Source organism: Oncorhynchus gorbuscha, linkage group LG03, assembly GCF_021184085.1.
Source record: "Oncorhynchus gorbuscha isolate QuinsamMale2020 ecotype Even-year linkage group LG03, OgorEven_v1.0, whole genome shotgun sequence".
Lineage (NCBI taxonomy): Eukaryota > Metazoa > Chordata > Actinopteri > Salmoniformes > Salmonidae > Oncorhynchus > Oncorhynchus gorbuscha.
Window position 1 is genome coordinate 102,451,432 of NC_060175.1, and position 16,819 is coordinate 102,468,250.

At 45.8% G+C, this 16,819-nt stretch overlaps 1 protein-coding gene across 1 annotated transcript in view; it reads left to right on the plus strand.

Annotated features, from left to right (window-relative positions):
* LOC124018037 (XK-related protein 7-like) overlaps positions 1-16,453 on the plus strand; it is a 46,531-nt gene extending 30,078 nt beyond the window's left edge. Inside the window, exons 3-4 of the mRNA XM_046333290.1 lie at positions 14,689-14,876; positions 15,178-16,453. Of these exons, the coding sequence (XP_046189246.1) occupies positions 14,689-14,876; positions 15,178-15,963 (974 nt within the window). The 3' untranslated portion in view covers positions 15,964-16,453. The remainder of the gene's footprint in view (positions 1-14,688; positions 14,877-15,177) is intronic.
* The last annotated feature ends 366 nt before the right edge of the window (positions 16,454-16,819 follow it).

Consider the following 16,819-nt stretch of genomic DNA (forward strand, 5'->3'; position numbering starts at 1 on the left):
TTCTGTCCTAGCAGCTGGCAGCGTATAGCCTTATTTATTAATCTTCATATAATAAAAATCACCTAGAGATTACTGTCTTTGAATTGCAGCCTTCAGAAGTAGGTTCAGACCTGTGCCAGGGGATGGTCGTTCCTCGCTCAGTTTTTGTGTTGGATGTGTTTCTTCTGCAGATTTTTTATTTATTTTTATTTTTTATCTTGACAGGAATTCAGGTGATTTTGGTAAAAATCAAGTTTTTTTCTCTCTCTCTTTCTCTCTCTGCTGTTCCCAGGAGTCTTGTTGAATATGTTGTAGAGCTCCCAGGAGTCTTGTTAAATATGTTGTAGAGCTCCCAGGAGTCTTGTTGAATATGTTGTTAGAGCTCCCAGGAGTCTTGTTGAATATGTTGTAGAGCTCCCAGGAGTCTTGTTGAATATGTTGTAGAGCTCCCAGGAGTCTTGTTGAATATGTTGTAGAGCTCCCAGGAGTCTTGTTGAATATGTTGTAGAGCTCCCAGGAGTCTTGTTGAATATGTTGTAGAGCTCCCAGGAGTCTTGTTGAATATGTTGTAGAGCTCCCAGGAGTCTTGTTGAATATGTTGTAGAACTCCCAGGAGTCTTGTTGAATATGTTGTAGAACTCCCAGGAGTCTTGTTGAATATGTTGTAGAGCTCCCAGGAGTCTTGTTAAATATGTTGTAGAGCTCCCAGGAGTCTTGTTGAATATGTTGTAGAACTCCCAGGAGTCTTGTTGAATATGTTGTAGAGCTCCCAGGAGTCTTGTTGAATATGTTGTAGAGCTCCCAGGAGTCTTGTTAAATATGTTGTAGAACTCCCAGGAGTCTTGTTGAATATGTTGTAGAGCTCCCAGGAGTCTTGTTGAATATGTTGTAGAGCTCCCAGGAGTCTTGTTGAATATGTTGTAGAGCTCCCAGGAGTCTTGTTAAATATGTTGTAGAGCTCCCAGGAGTCTTGTTGAATATGTTGTAGAGCTCCCAGGAGTCTTGTTGAATATGTTGTAGAGCTCCCAGGAGTCTTGTTGAATATGTTGTAGAGCTCCCAGGAGTCTTGTTGAATATGTTGTAGAGCTCCCAGGAGTCTTGTTGAATATGTTGTAGAGCTCCCAGGAGTCTTGTTGAATATGTTGTAGAGCTCCCAGGAGTCTTGTTGAATATGTTGTAGAGCTCCCAGGAGTCTTGTTAAATATGTTGTAGAGCTCCCAGGAGTCTTGTTAAATATGTTGTAGAGCTCCCAGGAGTCTTGTTGAATATGTTGTAGAGCTCCCAGGAGTCTTGTTAAATATGTTGTAGAGCTCCCAGGAGCTCAGTTTGGCAGCCAGCTCTAGGAATAGTTTTGGTGGTTCCAAACTTCCTCCATTTAAGAACGATGGAGGCAGAGTGGCGCAGCGGTCTCAGGCACTGCAGTGTTGTGGCGTCACTACAGCCTGGAGTTTGATACCTTTTGACCTCGTGGCTTGGTTTTTGCTCTGACATGCACTGTCAACTGTGGGACCTTATATATATAGACAGGTGTGTCCATTTTCCAAATCATGTCAAATCAATTGAATTTACCACAGGTGGTCTCCAATCAGGTTGTAGAAACATCTCAAGGATGATCAATGGAAACAGGATGCACCTGAGCTCATAGCAAAGGGTCTGAATACTTATATAAATAAGGTATTTCTGTTTTTTTATTTTTAAAACCTGCTTTCACTTTGTCATTATAGGTTATTGTGTGTAGATTAATGAGGAGAAAAAAATATTTCATAACTTTAAAATAAGGCTGTAACGTAACAAAATGTGGAAAAAGGCAAGGGGTCTGAATTACTTTCCTAATGCACTGCACACACACACACACACACACACACACACACACACACACACACACACACACACACACACACACACACACACACACACACACACACACACACACACACACACACACACACACACACACACACACACACACACACTGCACCCGATCCAGACAGATACAGAGATCTCTTAATTAGCTATGGACAGAAATCTCTTCACACACACACACACACACACACACACGACAACGCCATCCTTGGACTGAGCACGACGAGCAGAGCCAATCTTAATTGAATCAAACATCGCAGCACAGAGCATAGCGCCAAAAGTCTGTCAGCATACACAAAGGCAGAAGATTAGAGGGACAATTTGGAAGGAAAATACTGATGACACTGATGGAGATGTTAATATGGCAATGACAGACTGACATTGCCAAAATCCCCCCAAAAAAAAAAAAGTGGGATAATGTGGAATAAATAAATAGCTATTGAATTGAAATTATTTTGGCATATACAACAGAATGTGGATATCACCTGAAAGTATTCATTAACACGCTTGTTTCCATAGTGATCCTCGACGGTTAAAAACATAATAACACATATAATGATTAAAAGACAAGAGAAAATTGCAAACCGCCATAAATACATTAATTTATAATCGACGTCCTAAAAGGTGACACTATTCACTGTCATTTTTCCCTAACTTCAAAAAAATAAAATAAATCTACTATAAATCATTTCACATTAAAACAATCTATTAATTGCACGTCATACCCGATCCTTCAAATCAATACACCCGACCAGCAGTAGGGGGCAGTGAAGAGTTATCTTACTGAAGACAAAACTTGTCCAAATGAAATCGTTTGCCTGTTTTTTAAAGCTATTTCTACTTTGTTCTTTGCTTGATCTCTAAGGGAAGGCTATTCCATAGACAAATGCCTGTATGGAAAAACATGCTCAATACTGTATGCACTTGGGATTTTACAAGACATAACATTAGCGCTGGTATTGTGCCTGTGTTGGTTACAGACCATATCAATGTGGTTTTTCACGTAATCTGGGGGATCAATCATTTAAGATGTTAAACATATGATTATGTTTAAGTGGGTCCACTCTGGACTCCAAAGGCAACAAGCCCACCTCCCGGAACTCCTGTACCCCTATGTGGGTCCTAGGGGGGAGGCATTCAGAATATACCAGATAACATTATGTGTGTCCTAAGGGAGACATTTAGAATATACCAGATAACATTATGTGTGTCCTAAGGGGGACATTCAGAATATACCAGATAACATTATGTGTGTCCTAAGGGGGACATTCAGCATATACCAGATAACATTATGTGTGTCCTAAGGGGGACATTTAGAATATACCAGATAACATTATGTGTGTCCTAAGGGGGACATTCAGAATATACCAGATAACATTATGTGTGTCCTAAGGGGGACATTCAGCATATACCAGATAACATTATGTGTGTCCTAAGGGGGACATTTAGAATATACCAGATAACATTATGTGTGTCCTAAGGGGGACATTCAGAATATACCAGATAACATTATGTGTGTCCTAGGGGGGACATTTAGAATATACCAGATAACATTATGTGTGTCCTAAGGGGGACATTTAGAATATACCAGATAACATTATGTGTGTCCTAAGGGGGACATTTAGAATATACCAGATAACATTATGTGTGTCCTGGGGGGACATTCAGAATATACCAGATAACATTATGTGTGTCCTAAGGGGGACATTTAGAATATACCAGATAACATTATGTGTGTCCTAGAGCGTGTGGGGGGAGGGGGAGGACATTCAGCATATACCAGATAACATTATGTGTGTCCTAGAGCGTGTGGGGGGAGGGGGGGGGGACATTCAGCATATACCAGATAACATTATGTGGGTCCTGGGGGGGGACATTCAGCATATACCTGATAACATTATTTGGGTCCTGGGGGTCTGAGTCAAGGTTGAGACGAGCAGTTTCTTAACTTTAATGTTAAAATATCTAGCGTTAACGATACAAACATTTACATTTGTTTGCCATTTTAAAATAATTTTAGCAGCAATTCGGTCTCCAGAAAGGAATTGATCTTGGGACACACAAAGATTCACTTGTTTTAGAATCACTTGTTTTAGAATCACTTGTTTTAGATTCACTTGTTTTAGAACCACTTGTTTTAGAATCACTTGTTTTAGATTCACTTGTTTTAGAATCACTTGTTTTAGAATCACATGTTTTAGAATCACTTGTTTTAGAATCACTTGTTTTAGAATCACTTGTTTTAGAATCACATGTTTTAGAATCACTTGTTTTAGAATCACTTGTTTTAGAATCACTTGTTTTAGAATCACTTGTTTTAGATTCAATCTCCTTGCCTGCACAGTTTACCGTTATCTCGTCAGCCCTAAGCAATCTATGTTTTGTTCCAAACAAAATCGAAAATATTCAGACAACCAATCTATAATGTAATGCAATACCTTACTCAGGGTCTCCTCTATGTAAACTGTGTCTGTCCCTGATACCAGTATGGCTGAGTCATCAGTATAAAGCAGGAGTTTACTGTATCTGGGGTAGCGTCCCACCTGAACAAAAGCCAGGGAAAATGCAGAGCGCCAAATTCAAATAAATTACTATAAAAATCCAACTTTCATTTAAATCACACATGCAAGATAGCAAATTAAAGCTACACTTGTTGTGAATCCAGCCAATGTGTCAGATTTCAAAAAGGCTTTTCGGCGAAAGCAAACGATGCAATTATCTGAGGATAGCACCATAGTAAACTAAGAGAGAAAAGCATATTTCAACCTTGCAGGCGCGACACAAAATGCAAAAATCAATATATAATTCATGCCTTACCTTTGACGATATTCTTCTGTTGGCACTCCAATATGTCCCATAAACATCACAAATGGTCCTTTTGTTTGATTAATTCCATCCATATATATCCAAAATGTCAATTTATTTGGCACGTTTGATCCAGAAAAACACTGGTTCCAACTTGCTCAACGTGACTACAAAATATCTCAAAAGTTACCTGTAAACTTTGCCAAAACATTTCAAATTACTTTTGTAATACAATACAACTTTAGGTATTTTTTTTTACTTAAATAATCGATAAAATTGAAGACGGGATGATCTGTGTTCAATACAGGAAGAAAACAAACTGTAGCTTTCTGGTCTCTATCTAACAGTACACTTCAAGTGACCCTCGTTCAAGATGGCCATACTTCTTCATTACACAAAGGAAAAACCTCAACCAATTTCTAAAGACTGTTGACATCCGGTGGAAGCGATAGGAACTGCAAGAAGGTTCCGTAGAAATCTGGATTCCCAATGAAAACCCATTGAAAAGAGAGTGACCCCAAAACAATTCAATCTGAATGGTTTGTCCTCGGGGTTTCGCCTGCTAAATAAGTTATGTTATACTCACAGACATGATTCAAACAGTTTTAGAAACTTCCGATGTTTTCTATCCAAATCTACTAATAATATGTATATCTTATCTTCTGGGGATGAGTAGCAGGCAGTTGAATTTGGGCATGCATTTCATCCGGACGTGAAAATACTGCCCCATGTCTGTCGTGCAGGTGAAAGAGGACCCAAAAGCGACTTAACAGAAACAGAGTTTATTTAAGTCCAAACAGATAACAGAAATCCTCTAGTCTGTGAGGGGAAATAACTGGAGAAGCGGCCACAGACTGCAGGTGTGGCGCAGGCCGTAGTTGACAGAGACACCTGCTCACACGCAGCATCTGATGAAGGCAAAAAACACGACAGGACAGGGCGATACACAATCACAGCAAAAACACGACAGGACAGGGCGAAACGCAATCACAGCATGGTGAATACTAAACAAGGAACCGACGGGACAGGAACGGAACACAAAGGAATAAATAGGGACTCTAATCAGGGGAAAGGATCGGGAACAGGTGTGGGAAGACTAAATGATGATTAGGGGAATAGGAACAGCTGGGAGCAGGAACGGACGATAGAGAGAAGAGAGAGCGAGAGAGTGAGAGGGGAGGGGAGAGAGAGGGATAGAAAGGGGAAAGAACCTAACAAGACCAGCAGAGGGAAACGAATAGAATGGGGAGCACAGGGACAAGACATGATAATAAATGACAAACATGACAGTACCCCCCACTCACCGAGCGCCTCCTGGCGCACTCGAATGAATCCTAACGGAGGAAATCATCGATGAGTGAACGGTCCAGCACGTCCCGAGACGGAACCCAACTCCTCTCCTCAGGACCGTAACCCTCCCAATCCACTAAGTATTGGTGAACCCCGTCCCCGAAACGCATGTCCATGATCTTATGTACCTTGTAAATTGCGCTCTCGACAAGGACGGGAGGGGGAGGGAAGACAATTGCGAAGAAAGGGCTTAACACAGGAGACATGGAAGACAGGATGGACGCGGATGTCGCGGAAGAAGCACGCACAGCGATTGACGACCTGGGAGACACGGAACGGACCAATGAACCGCGGAGTCAACTTACGAGAAGCTGTCGTAAGAGGAAGGTTGCGAGTGGAAAGCCACACTCTCTGGCCGCAGAATACCTTGGACTCTTAATCCTGCGTTTATTGGCTCTCACAGTCTTCCCCGCAGACAAAGGCAGACCGGTAATGAAGTCTAAGATGTGAGACCATGGTTGAGAAGGAATGGGAGCGGTCTGAGAACCGGCAGGAGGAGAGTTACCCGACTTAGTCTGCGCGCAGTCCGAACAAGCAGCCATGTCACGCTCCTGAGTCGGCCACCAAAGCGCTGGCGAATAGACGCAAGAGTGCCTCGAACACCGGGATGACCAGCTAACTTGGCAGAGTGAGCCCACTGAAGAACAGCCAGGCGAGTGGAAACAGGAACGAAAGGAGGTTACTAGGACAAGCGCGCGGCGACGCAGTGTGCGTGAGTGCTTGTTTGTCCTTCAATTCCCCAGACTGTTAACCCGACAACACGCCCATAGGAATCACGGGATCAGTTTTAAACAGACGGGATAAGGCATCAGGCTTGTGTTCCTGCTACCCGGACGGTATCACAAACTCGAAACGAGCGAAAAACAACGCCCAACGAGCTTGACGGGCATTAAGTTTTGGCAGAATGTACTCAAGGTTCTTATGGTCTGTCCAAACGACAAAAGGAGCAGTTCAACCACTGTCCCATTGCCTGCTACGGATGGCGAGCAGTTACCGTTACCCACATCATAGTTGCGCTCAGATGGCGACAGGCGATAGAAAAATAAGCGCAAGGATGAACCTTATCGTCAGACTGGAAGCGCTGGGATAGAATGGCTCCCACGCCAAACAAAACCTCGACAATGATATTCAGGACAGGATAGGAGCGGACGTAAAACGTTCTTTTAGAAGATCAAAAGCTCCCTGGGCGGAACCGGACCACTTAAAACACGTCTTGACAGAAGTAAGAGCTGTGAGAGGGCAGCAACTTGACCCGATGAATAAACGCCGATAGAAATTAGCGAAACCTAAAGCTGCAACTCGACACGTGACCTTGGAGCGGGCCAATCACTGACAGCTTGGACCAGCGGAATCCATCTGAATGCCTTCAGCGGAAATAACGGAACAGAAAAAGGAGACATGGAGCACTTCTCAGCTGTAGAGACAATTCTCTAAAGGCGCTGTAGAACACGTCGAGCGTGCTGAACATGAATCTCTGAAGAAAAAATCAGGATATCGTCAAGATAGACAAAAACAAAGATGTTCAGCATGTCTCTCAGAACATCATTAACAATGCCTGAAAAACAGCTGGCGCATTGGCGACTATCAAAATGCCAACGGAGTTTAAATCACTCGTCCCCCTCTCTGATGCGCACGAGATGGTAAAGCGTTACAACTTGTTGTAAAGCACCTGGCTCCCTGCAGAATCTCGAAGGCTGATGACATAAGGGAAGCGGATAACGATTCTTAACCGTTATGTCATTCAGCCCTCGATAATCCAGGGCGCAGAGTACCGTCCTTCTTCTTAACAAAAAGAACCCCGCCCCGGCCGGAGAAGAAGAAGCACTATGGTACCGGCGTCAAGAGACACAGACAAATAATCCTCGAGAGCCTTACGTTCGGGAGCCGACAGAGAGTATAGTCTACCTCGAGGAGGAGTGGTCCCCGGAAGGAGATCAATACTACAATCATACGACCGGTGAGGAGGAAGGGAGTTGGCTCGGGACCGACTGAAGACCGTGCGCAGATCATGATATTCCTCCGGCACTCCTGTCAAATCGCCAGGTTCCTCCTGACGAGGAACAGAAGAAACGGGAGGGATGGCAGACATTAAACACTTCACATGACAAGAAACGTTCCAGGATAGGATAGAATTACTAGACCAATTAATAGAAGGATTATGACATACTAGCCAGGGATGACCCAAAACAACAGGTGTAAACGGTGAACGGAAAATCAAAAAAGAAATAGTCTCACTGTGGTTACCAGATACTGTGAGAGTTAAAGGTAGTGTCTCAAATTTGATACTGGGAAGATGACTACCATCTAAGGCAAACATGGGCGTAGGCTTGTCTAACGGTCTGAAAGGAATGTTATGTTTCCGAACCCATGCTTCGTCCATGAAACAACCCTCAGCCCCAGAGTCAATCAAGGCACTGCATGTAGCACCCGAACCGGTCAGTTGGACCGACATAATAGTACAAGATCTAGATGAAGAGACCTGAGTAGTAGCGCTCACCAGTAGCCCTCCGCTTACTGATGGGCTCTGGCCTCTTACTGGACATGAATTAACAAAATGTCCAGCAACTCCGCAATAGAGGCACAGGCGGTTGGTGATCCTCCGTTCCCTCTCCTTAGTCGAGATGCGAATCCCTCCCAGCTGCATGGGCTCAGTCTCAAAGCCAGAGGAGGAGATGGTTGCGATGCGGAGCAGGAAACACCGTTGATGCGAGCTCTCTTCCACGAGCCCGGTGATGAAGATCTACCCGTCGTTCTATGCGGATGGCGAAGCAATCAAAGTCCACATCTGAAGGAACCTCCCGGGAGAGAATCTCATCCTTAACCACTGCGTGGAGCCCCTCAGAAAACGAGTAGCGCACTCGTTCCACTCACTAGAGGCAGCAAGAGTGCGAAACTCAATAGAATAATCCGTTATGGACCGTTCACCTTGGCATAAGGAAGCCAGGGCCCTAGAAGCCTCCCTACCAAAAACTGAACGGTCAAAAACCCGATCATCTCCTCTTTAAAGTTCTGGAACTTGTTAGAGCAATCAGCCCTTGCCTCCCAGATAGCTGTGCCCCATTCTCGAGCCCGGCCAGTAAGGAGTGAAATGACGTAAGCAACCCGAGCTCTCTCTCTAGAGTATGTGTTGGGTTGGAGAGAACACAATCTCACACTGCGTGAGAAAGGAGCGGCACTCAGTGGGCTGCCCGGAGTAGCAAGGTGGGTTATTAACCCTAGGTTCTGGAGGCTCGGCAGGCCAGGAAGTAACAGGTGGCACGAGACGTAGACTCTGGAACTGTCCAGAGAGAAACCTGAGGCGGCCAGGTTCTCCACGGCATGGCGAGCAGCAGACAATTCCTGCTCGTGTCTGCCGAGCATGGCTCCTTGGATGGGCAGTGTTCTGAAGTCGCTGGGTCCATTCCTTGGTCGGTTCCTTCTGTCGTGCAGGTGAAAGAGGACCCAAAAGCGACTTAACAGAAACAGAGTTTATTTAAGTCCAAACAGGGAATAACAGAAATCCTCTAGTCTGTAGAGGGAAATAACTGGAAACAGACTGCAGGTTTGGCGCAGGCCGTAGTTGACAGAGACACCTGCTCACACGCAGCATCTGATGAAGGCAAAAAACACGACAGGACAGGGCGATACACAATCACAGCAAAAACACGACAGGACAGGGCGAAACGCAATCACAGCATGGTGAATACTAAACAAGGAACCGACGGGACAGGAACGGAACACAAAGGAATAAATAGGGACTCTAATCAGGGGAAAGGATCGGGAACAGGTGTGGGAAGACTAAATGATGATTAGGGGAATAGGAACAGCTGGGAGCAGGAACGGAACGATAGAGAGAAGAGAGAGCGAGAGAGTGAGAGGGGGAGGGGGAGAGAGAGGGATAGAAAGAGGGAAAGAACCTAACAAGACCAGCAGAGGGAAACGAATAGAATGGGGAGCACAGGGACAAGACATGATAATAAATGACAAACATGACAATGTCACCAAGAAGTTAACGTATATAAGAAATAAGAGAGGCCCTAAATTGCGGTACTCAACAGGATATTTCTTTGGCCTCTGACAGAACATCACCAACATTACATACTTATGTTCTGTTGGTCAGATAAGACCTAAAGACCTAAACCAAGACCTAAACCGATTCACTGCTACATCATTTATAGGTACACTTCAATTATGACAGACAAAATGAGAAGAAAAAAAATCCAGAAAATCACATTGTAGGATTTTTTTTTTTACATTACATTACATTTAAGTCATTTAGCAGACGCTCTTATCCAGAGCGACTTTTCTAATTTTGTCTGTCATAGTTGAAGTATACCTATGATGAAAATTACAGGCCTCTCATCTTTTTAAGTGGGAGAACTTGCACAATTGGTGGCTGACTAAATACTTTTTTGCCCCACTGTAAGTTATCATTTTAGCAGTGACACATAACCATAACGGAACAGTCATCTTGGTGGGTACAACAGTGGTGCCACAGCTGAATGACAAATGTTTCTGTATTACCACCAGTCCAGGCGAAAGGGAAGATTCACAATGTTTCATTGAAATGTACAGTTGTGACCAAGTAGCTGAGGAAAATCGAGGCTGTGGTCCCGAACAACATCACTAAGAGGCCTACAGTACAAGATGATAACAGAAGAGGTCTGAGAACAGAGCCTTGAGGAAGATATAAACTTACCTTAGATTTGTCTAGGTTGTGAGTTGAAACGTTTTACTGGCTTTCTGTGTGAAACTGATTTTTAGTTCTCTGTGACCTCGGTCAAAGTTGGTGTGTGTGGGTCTGGAAATGTCTAATCTAGCAATCCTTCTAATAATCTAAACCTCCTGGAACAAGGAGCTGAACAAACATACACACAAAGACAACAGAATGACAGATATCTTAAGGTGCTACAGAGTTGATCCACCTGATATTGTCACACCCTGATCATTATCCCCAGTGTATTTATACCTGTGTTCTCTGTTTGTCTGTTGACAGTTTTTCTTGTCAGGTCTTACCAGCGTGTTTACCCGTCTCCTTGCTTTCTCAAGTCTGTTTCCTAGTTTCCCCCAGTTCTGACCATTCTGCCTGCCCTGACCCCGAGCCTGCCTACCGTTCTGTACCTGCCTGACTCTGACCCATTTACGAACCTCTGCCTGTCCTGACACCGAGCCTGCCTGCTGTTCTGTACCTTATTGACTCTGCCCAGGATTACAGACCTCTGCCTGCCCTGACCCCGAGCCTGCCTGCTGTTCTGTACCTTATTGACTCTGCCCAGGATTACAGACCTCTGCCTGCCCTGACCCCGAGCCTGCCTGCTGTTCTGTACCTTATTGACTCTGCCCAGGATTACAGACCTCTGCCTGCCCTGACCCCGAGCCTGCCTGCTGTTCTGTACCTTATTGACTCTGCCCAGGATTACAGAACTCTGCCTGCCCTGACCCCGAGCCTGCCTGCTGTTCTGTACCTTATCGACTCTGCCCAGGATTACAGACCTCTGCCTGCCCTGACCCCGAGCCTGCCTGCTGTTCTGTACCTTATTGACTCTGCCCAGGATTACAGACCTCTGCCTGCCCTCGACCTGTCTTTTGCCTGCCCCCTGTTTGGGTCAATAAACATCTGTGACTCTAGCTGTCTGCGTCTGGATCTTATCCTGAGTTCTGATAGATCTGAAAACAGACCAACAGATTCCTGAAGAAATGACAGAGCTGCAAGATCACACACACACACACACACACACACACACACACACACACACACACACACACACACACACACACACACACACACACACACACACACACACTGTTAAAGGATTCCAATGTTATCTTCTTATTTTCTCTCATAACTTTGAAAGAATTCACAAATGTAATAATTTTAAAAGTTGTTTGTGTGCCTCTGTCTCTGTTAAAGAGTCTGTTGGAGTCTGAGAACATGAGATCTATTATTCATTCTGGAGAAGAACAGGATTAATTAACATATTAGACATGTTAATAAGACCATAGCAGGAGACTCAAAAGCAGCGAGACGGAAGACCTCATTTAACTTGATTAAATATTAATTTTGCAAAAATGTTAATAATTTAATCTCATGTCCAATTAGTAATGAATCCCGTCTAAAGGCATGAAAAATTTAATAGCAGCAACACTCTAAAATTATAAAAGGGGTCTTTTAATGTAATTTTAATAAGTAGATGATGACAACAGACATCAGGCCTTTTAGAAAAATCCAAAGTAAACTCTTCCAATTCTGTCAGATCAAGAGTGTGTGTGTGTGTGTGTGTGTGTGTGTGTGTGTGTGTGTGTGTGTGTGTGTGTGTGTGTGTGTGTGTGTGTGTGTGTGTGTGTGTGTGTGTGTGTGTGTGTGTGTGTGTGTGTGTGTGTGTGTGTGTGTGTGCGTGCACTGTATAACGATCATGATGCTGCTTTAATCAAACAGAGGGTAGTCGAGACTGGGGTAGTATAACTGGGGCACTATAGACTGGGGTAGTATAGACTGGGGTAGTATAGACTGGGGTACTATAGACTGGGGTACTATAGACTGGGGTACTATAGACTGGGGTAGTATAGACTGGGGTAGTATAGACTGGGGTACTATAGACTGGGGTAGTATAGACTGGGGTAGTATAGACTGGGGTACTATAGACTGGGGTACTATAGACTGGGGTAGTATAGACTGGGGTAGTATAACTGGGGTACTATAGACTGGGGTACTATAGACTGGGGTACTATAGACTGGGGTAGTATAACTGGGGTACTATAGACTGGGGTACTATAGACTGGGGTAGTATAGACTGGGGTAGTATACACTGGGGTGGTATAGACTGGGGTGGTATAGACTGGGGCGGTATAGACTGGGGCAGTATAGACTGGGGCAGTATAGACTGGGGCTGTATAGACTGGGGTACTATAGACTGGGGTACTATAGACTGGGGCACTATAGACTGGGGTAGTATAGACTGGGGTAGTATAGACTGGGGTACTATAGACTGGGGTACTATAGACTGGGGCACTATAGACTGGGGCACTATAGACTGGGGCAGTATAGACTGGGGTACTATAGACTGGGGTAGTATAGACTGGGGCAGAATAGACTGGGGTAGTATACACTGGGGTAGTATAGACTGGGGCAGAATAGACTGGGGTACTATAGACTGTGGTGGTATAGATTGGGGTAGTATAGACATGGGCATGGTTTGACATCTACTACTGGGGTAGTATAGACTGGGGCAGTATAGACTGGGGCAGTATAGACTGGGGCTGTATAGACTGGGGTACTATAGACATTACATTACATTTAAGTCATTTAGCAGACGCTCTTATCCAGAGCGACTTACAAATTGGTGCGTTCACCTTATGACATCCAGTGGAGCAGCCACTTTACAATAGTGCATCTAAATCTTTTAAGGGGGGGGGTGAGAAGGATTACTTTATCCTATACTAGGTATTCCTTAAAGAGGTGGGGTTTCAGGTGTCTCCGGAAGGTGGTGATTGACTCCGCTGTCCTGGCGTCGTGAGGGAGTTTGTTCCACCATTGGGGGGCCAGAGCAGCGAACAGTTTTGACTGGGCTGAGCGGGAACTGTACTTCCTCAGTGGTAGGGAGGCGAGCAGGCCAGAGGTGGATGAACGCAGTGCCCTTGTTTGGGTGTAGGGCCTGATCAGAGCCTGGAGGTACTGAGGTGCCGTTCCCCTCACAGCTCCGTAGGCAAGCACCATGGTCTTGTAGCGGATGCGAGCTTCAACTGGAAGCCAGTGGAGAGAGCGGAGGAGCGGGGTGACGTGAGAGAACTTGGGAAGGTTGAACACCAGACGGGCTGCGGCGTTCTGGATGAGTTGTAGGGGTTTAATGGCACAGGCAGGGAGCCCAGCCAACAGCGAGTTGCAGTAATCCAGACGGGAGATGACAAGTGCCTGGATTAGGACCTGCGCCGCTTCCTGTGTGAGGCAGGTCGTACTCTGCGGATGTTGTAGAGCATGAACCTACAGGAACGGGCCACCGCCTTGATGTTAGACTGGGGTACTATAGACTGGGGCAGTATAGACTGGGGCACTATAGACTGGGGCAGAATAGACTGGGGTAGTGTAGACTGGGGTACTATAGACTGGGGCACTGTAGACTGGGGCACTATAGACTGGGGTAGTATAGACTGGGGTACTATAGACTGGGGTAGTATAGACTGGGGCAGAATAGACTGGGGTAGTATACACTGGGGTAGTATAGACTGGGGCAGAATAGACTGGGGTACTATAGACTGGGGTGGTATAGATTGGGGTAGTATAGACATGGGCATGGTTTGACATCTACTACTGGGGTAGTATAGACTGGGGTAGTATTGACTGGGGTAGTCTAGACTGGCGTAGTCTAGACTAGGTTAGTCTAGGCTGGGTTAGTCTAGGCTGGGTTAGTCTACTTTATTTAGGCTGAGCATGAGGGCTCGCTGGTCTGGTCTACTTCGATGAGGTTATGTAATGTGTGTTTCTGAGGACAGAATTGAGGAACCGTAGTACAGGCAGTTATATAAAAACAACAGAGTCCAGTCATGTAAAGAATGTACATCCTTCGTACCCCTCATCCCTCTCTGTCCCCATCTGTTGGTTTCTCTGCCTCGCTTCTCTAGTCTCTCTGGCCTGGATGATAACATCCTACCAGATGGTGTCTCAAACACCTTTCTTTCTCAAATCTCTCTCTCATATCTCCTCCCCACTCTCTCCAGGTCTCTCTGCCTCAGCCTCCTTGGTCTCTCTGGCCTGGATAATAGCGTCCTACCAGAAGACTCTGAGGGACTCCAGAGATGACAAGCTCCCGATGTCCTACAAGGCTGTGATTGTCCAGATGCTGTGGCACTTCTTCACCATCGGGGCCAGGACCATCGCCTTCGCCCTGTTCGCCTCTGTGTTCCAGGTAAGAGGTTTACACACCACACAGAACATGCACTGAGAAAAGTGTCTGTTTCCATCATTTAAACAAAGTTATCATTAATTGCAGGTTATTTTCAATTTCTTGCTGGGTACGGTTGCCAAATTCTGGTAACTTTCCACAAATTCCCATTTCTTTTAGAAATCCTGATTTAGAGGAGTCTGGATTTCCTGTTTATTCCCTCTAAGTGGGATTTGAGGAAAAACCTGGGAATTTTCAGGAAGTTACGTGACTTTTTGCAACCGTTGAGCTGTTTTTTTTTTATGTCGACGTCTCTGTGTTGCAGCTCTACTTCGGTATCTTCGTCGTGAGCCACTGGTGCCTCATGACGTTCTGGATCATCCAGGGGGAGACAGACTTCTGCATGTCCAAGTGGGAGGAGATCATCTATAACATGGTAGTGGGCATCGTCTACATCTTCTGCTGGTTCAACGTCAAGGAGGGCCGCGCTCGCTTCAGGATGTGGCTCTATCACACGGTGACTCTGGTAGAGAACGTGTCCCTCATCGCGGCGTGGTATCTTTACCGCGGGCCGAACACCTCGGACTTTTACGCCCTCGTCGTGGTGTGTGTGGTGGTTTGTAGCTACGCTCTGGGGATCTTCTTCATGTTGGGGTATTATTGTCTCCTGCACCCTGACGGGCCGGTGTCCGCGGCTCAGTGGGGGGGATGTGTGGAGGACGGGGGGTTGATGGTGGAGTCCTGTGTGACCCCAGCCGAGGCATCACCCCTCCCCCCTCCAGACGTGGTCACCAGCCCCCCTAGGACTCTAACTAGGACTGCAGGTGCGGATCGGGGCGAGGTGGTACCAGGAGATCTAGCTGTGTTCCAGGTTAGATCCACCGCCACTACCTCTCCGGCCCTGGCCCCTTGGCCCCTCAGGACAGAGGGGCCAGTGATCCGGATAGACCTTCCCAGAAAAAGGTACCCTGCCTGGGATGCCCACTTCATCGACAGGCGGCTGCGGAAGACCATCCTGGTCCTGGAGAACACCTCCCTGGTCACGCCCAGGATCCAATACCGCAGTCTGAGCAAACCCAAGGAGGTTATGGAGTATGAGACTACCGTGTAATGTAACGTAATCTAGCTACACTACCTCCACCAGTACAGCAGGGGGCTCCACCAGCCAGGTGAAGAAAGAGAATGAACCATGGTACTCAACTCTTATCCTCCTGTTTGAAGTCAATGAAAGGGTGCTTGGAGACAACAGTGTATACTATAAGTGTACCCTAGTCCCTCTGTGGGAAGGGGAGACAAGGGGAGTTGAGAGAAGAAGGTTGAGGAGGCGGTGCTATTGGAGGACTGTGTACAGGTGTAAGACAGGTGTCAGGGATTTACAGGTCAGGTGACGTGGGCGTGTCAGTAAATGTACCTGTTTATGACCAGTGCATGTGTGGAGTGTTTCCACTCAGCTGTTGCCACATTCTGTGTGTACTATAGGAGCCAATCGGCTGTAGCCGAGATCGAGGGTGAGAGATGAAAGGTCATCTAAGGTCACACCAGGTCGTGACCTTATGGAGAACTGCAGGAGGAGACACTGAAACAAGACATGGGTCATGAGTCTCAACACTGAAACAAGAGAGGACATGGGTCATGAGTCTCTCAACACTGAAACAAAGAGAGGACATGGGTCATGAGTCTCTCAACACTGAAACAAGAGAGGACATGGGTCATGAGTCTCAACACTGAAACAAAGAGAGGACATGGGTCATGAGTCTCAACACTGAAACAAAGAGAGGACATGGGTCATGAGTCTCAACACTGAAACAAAGAGAGGACATGGGTCATGAGTCTCAACACTGAAACAAAGAGAGGACATGGGTCATGAGTCTCAACACTGAAACAAAGAGAGGACATGGGTCATGAGTCTCAACACTGAAACAAAGAGAGGACATGGGTCATGAGTCTCAACACTGAAACAAAGAGAG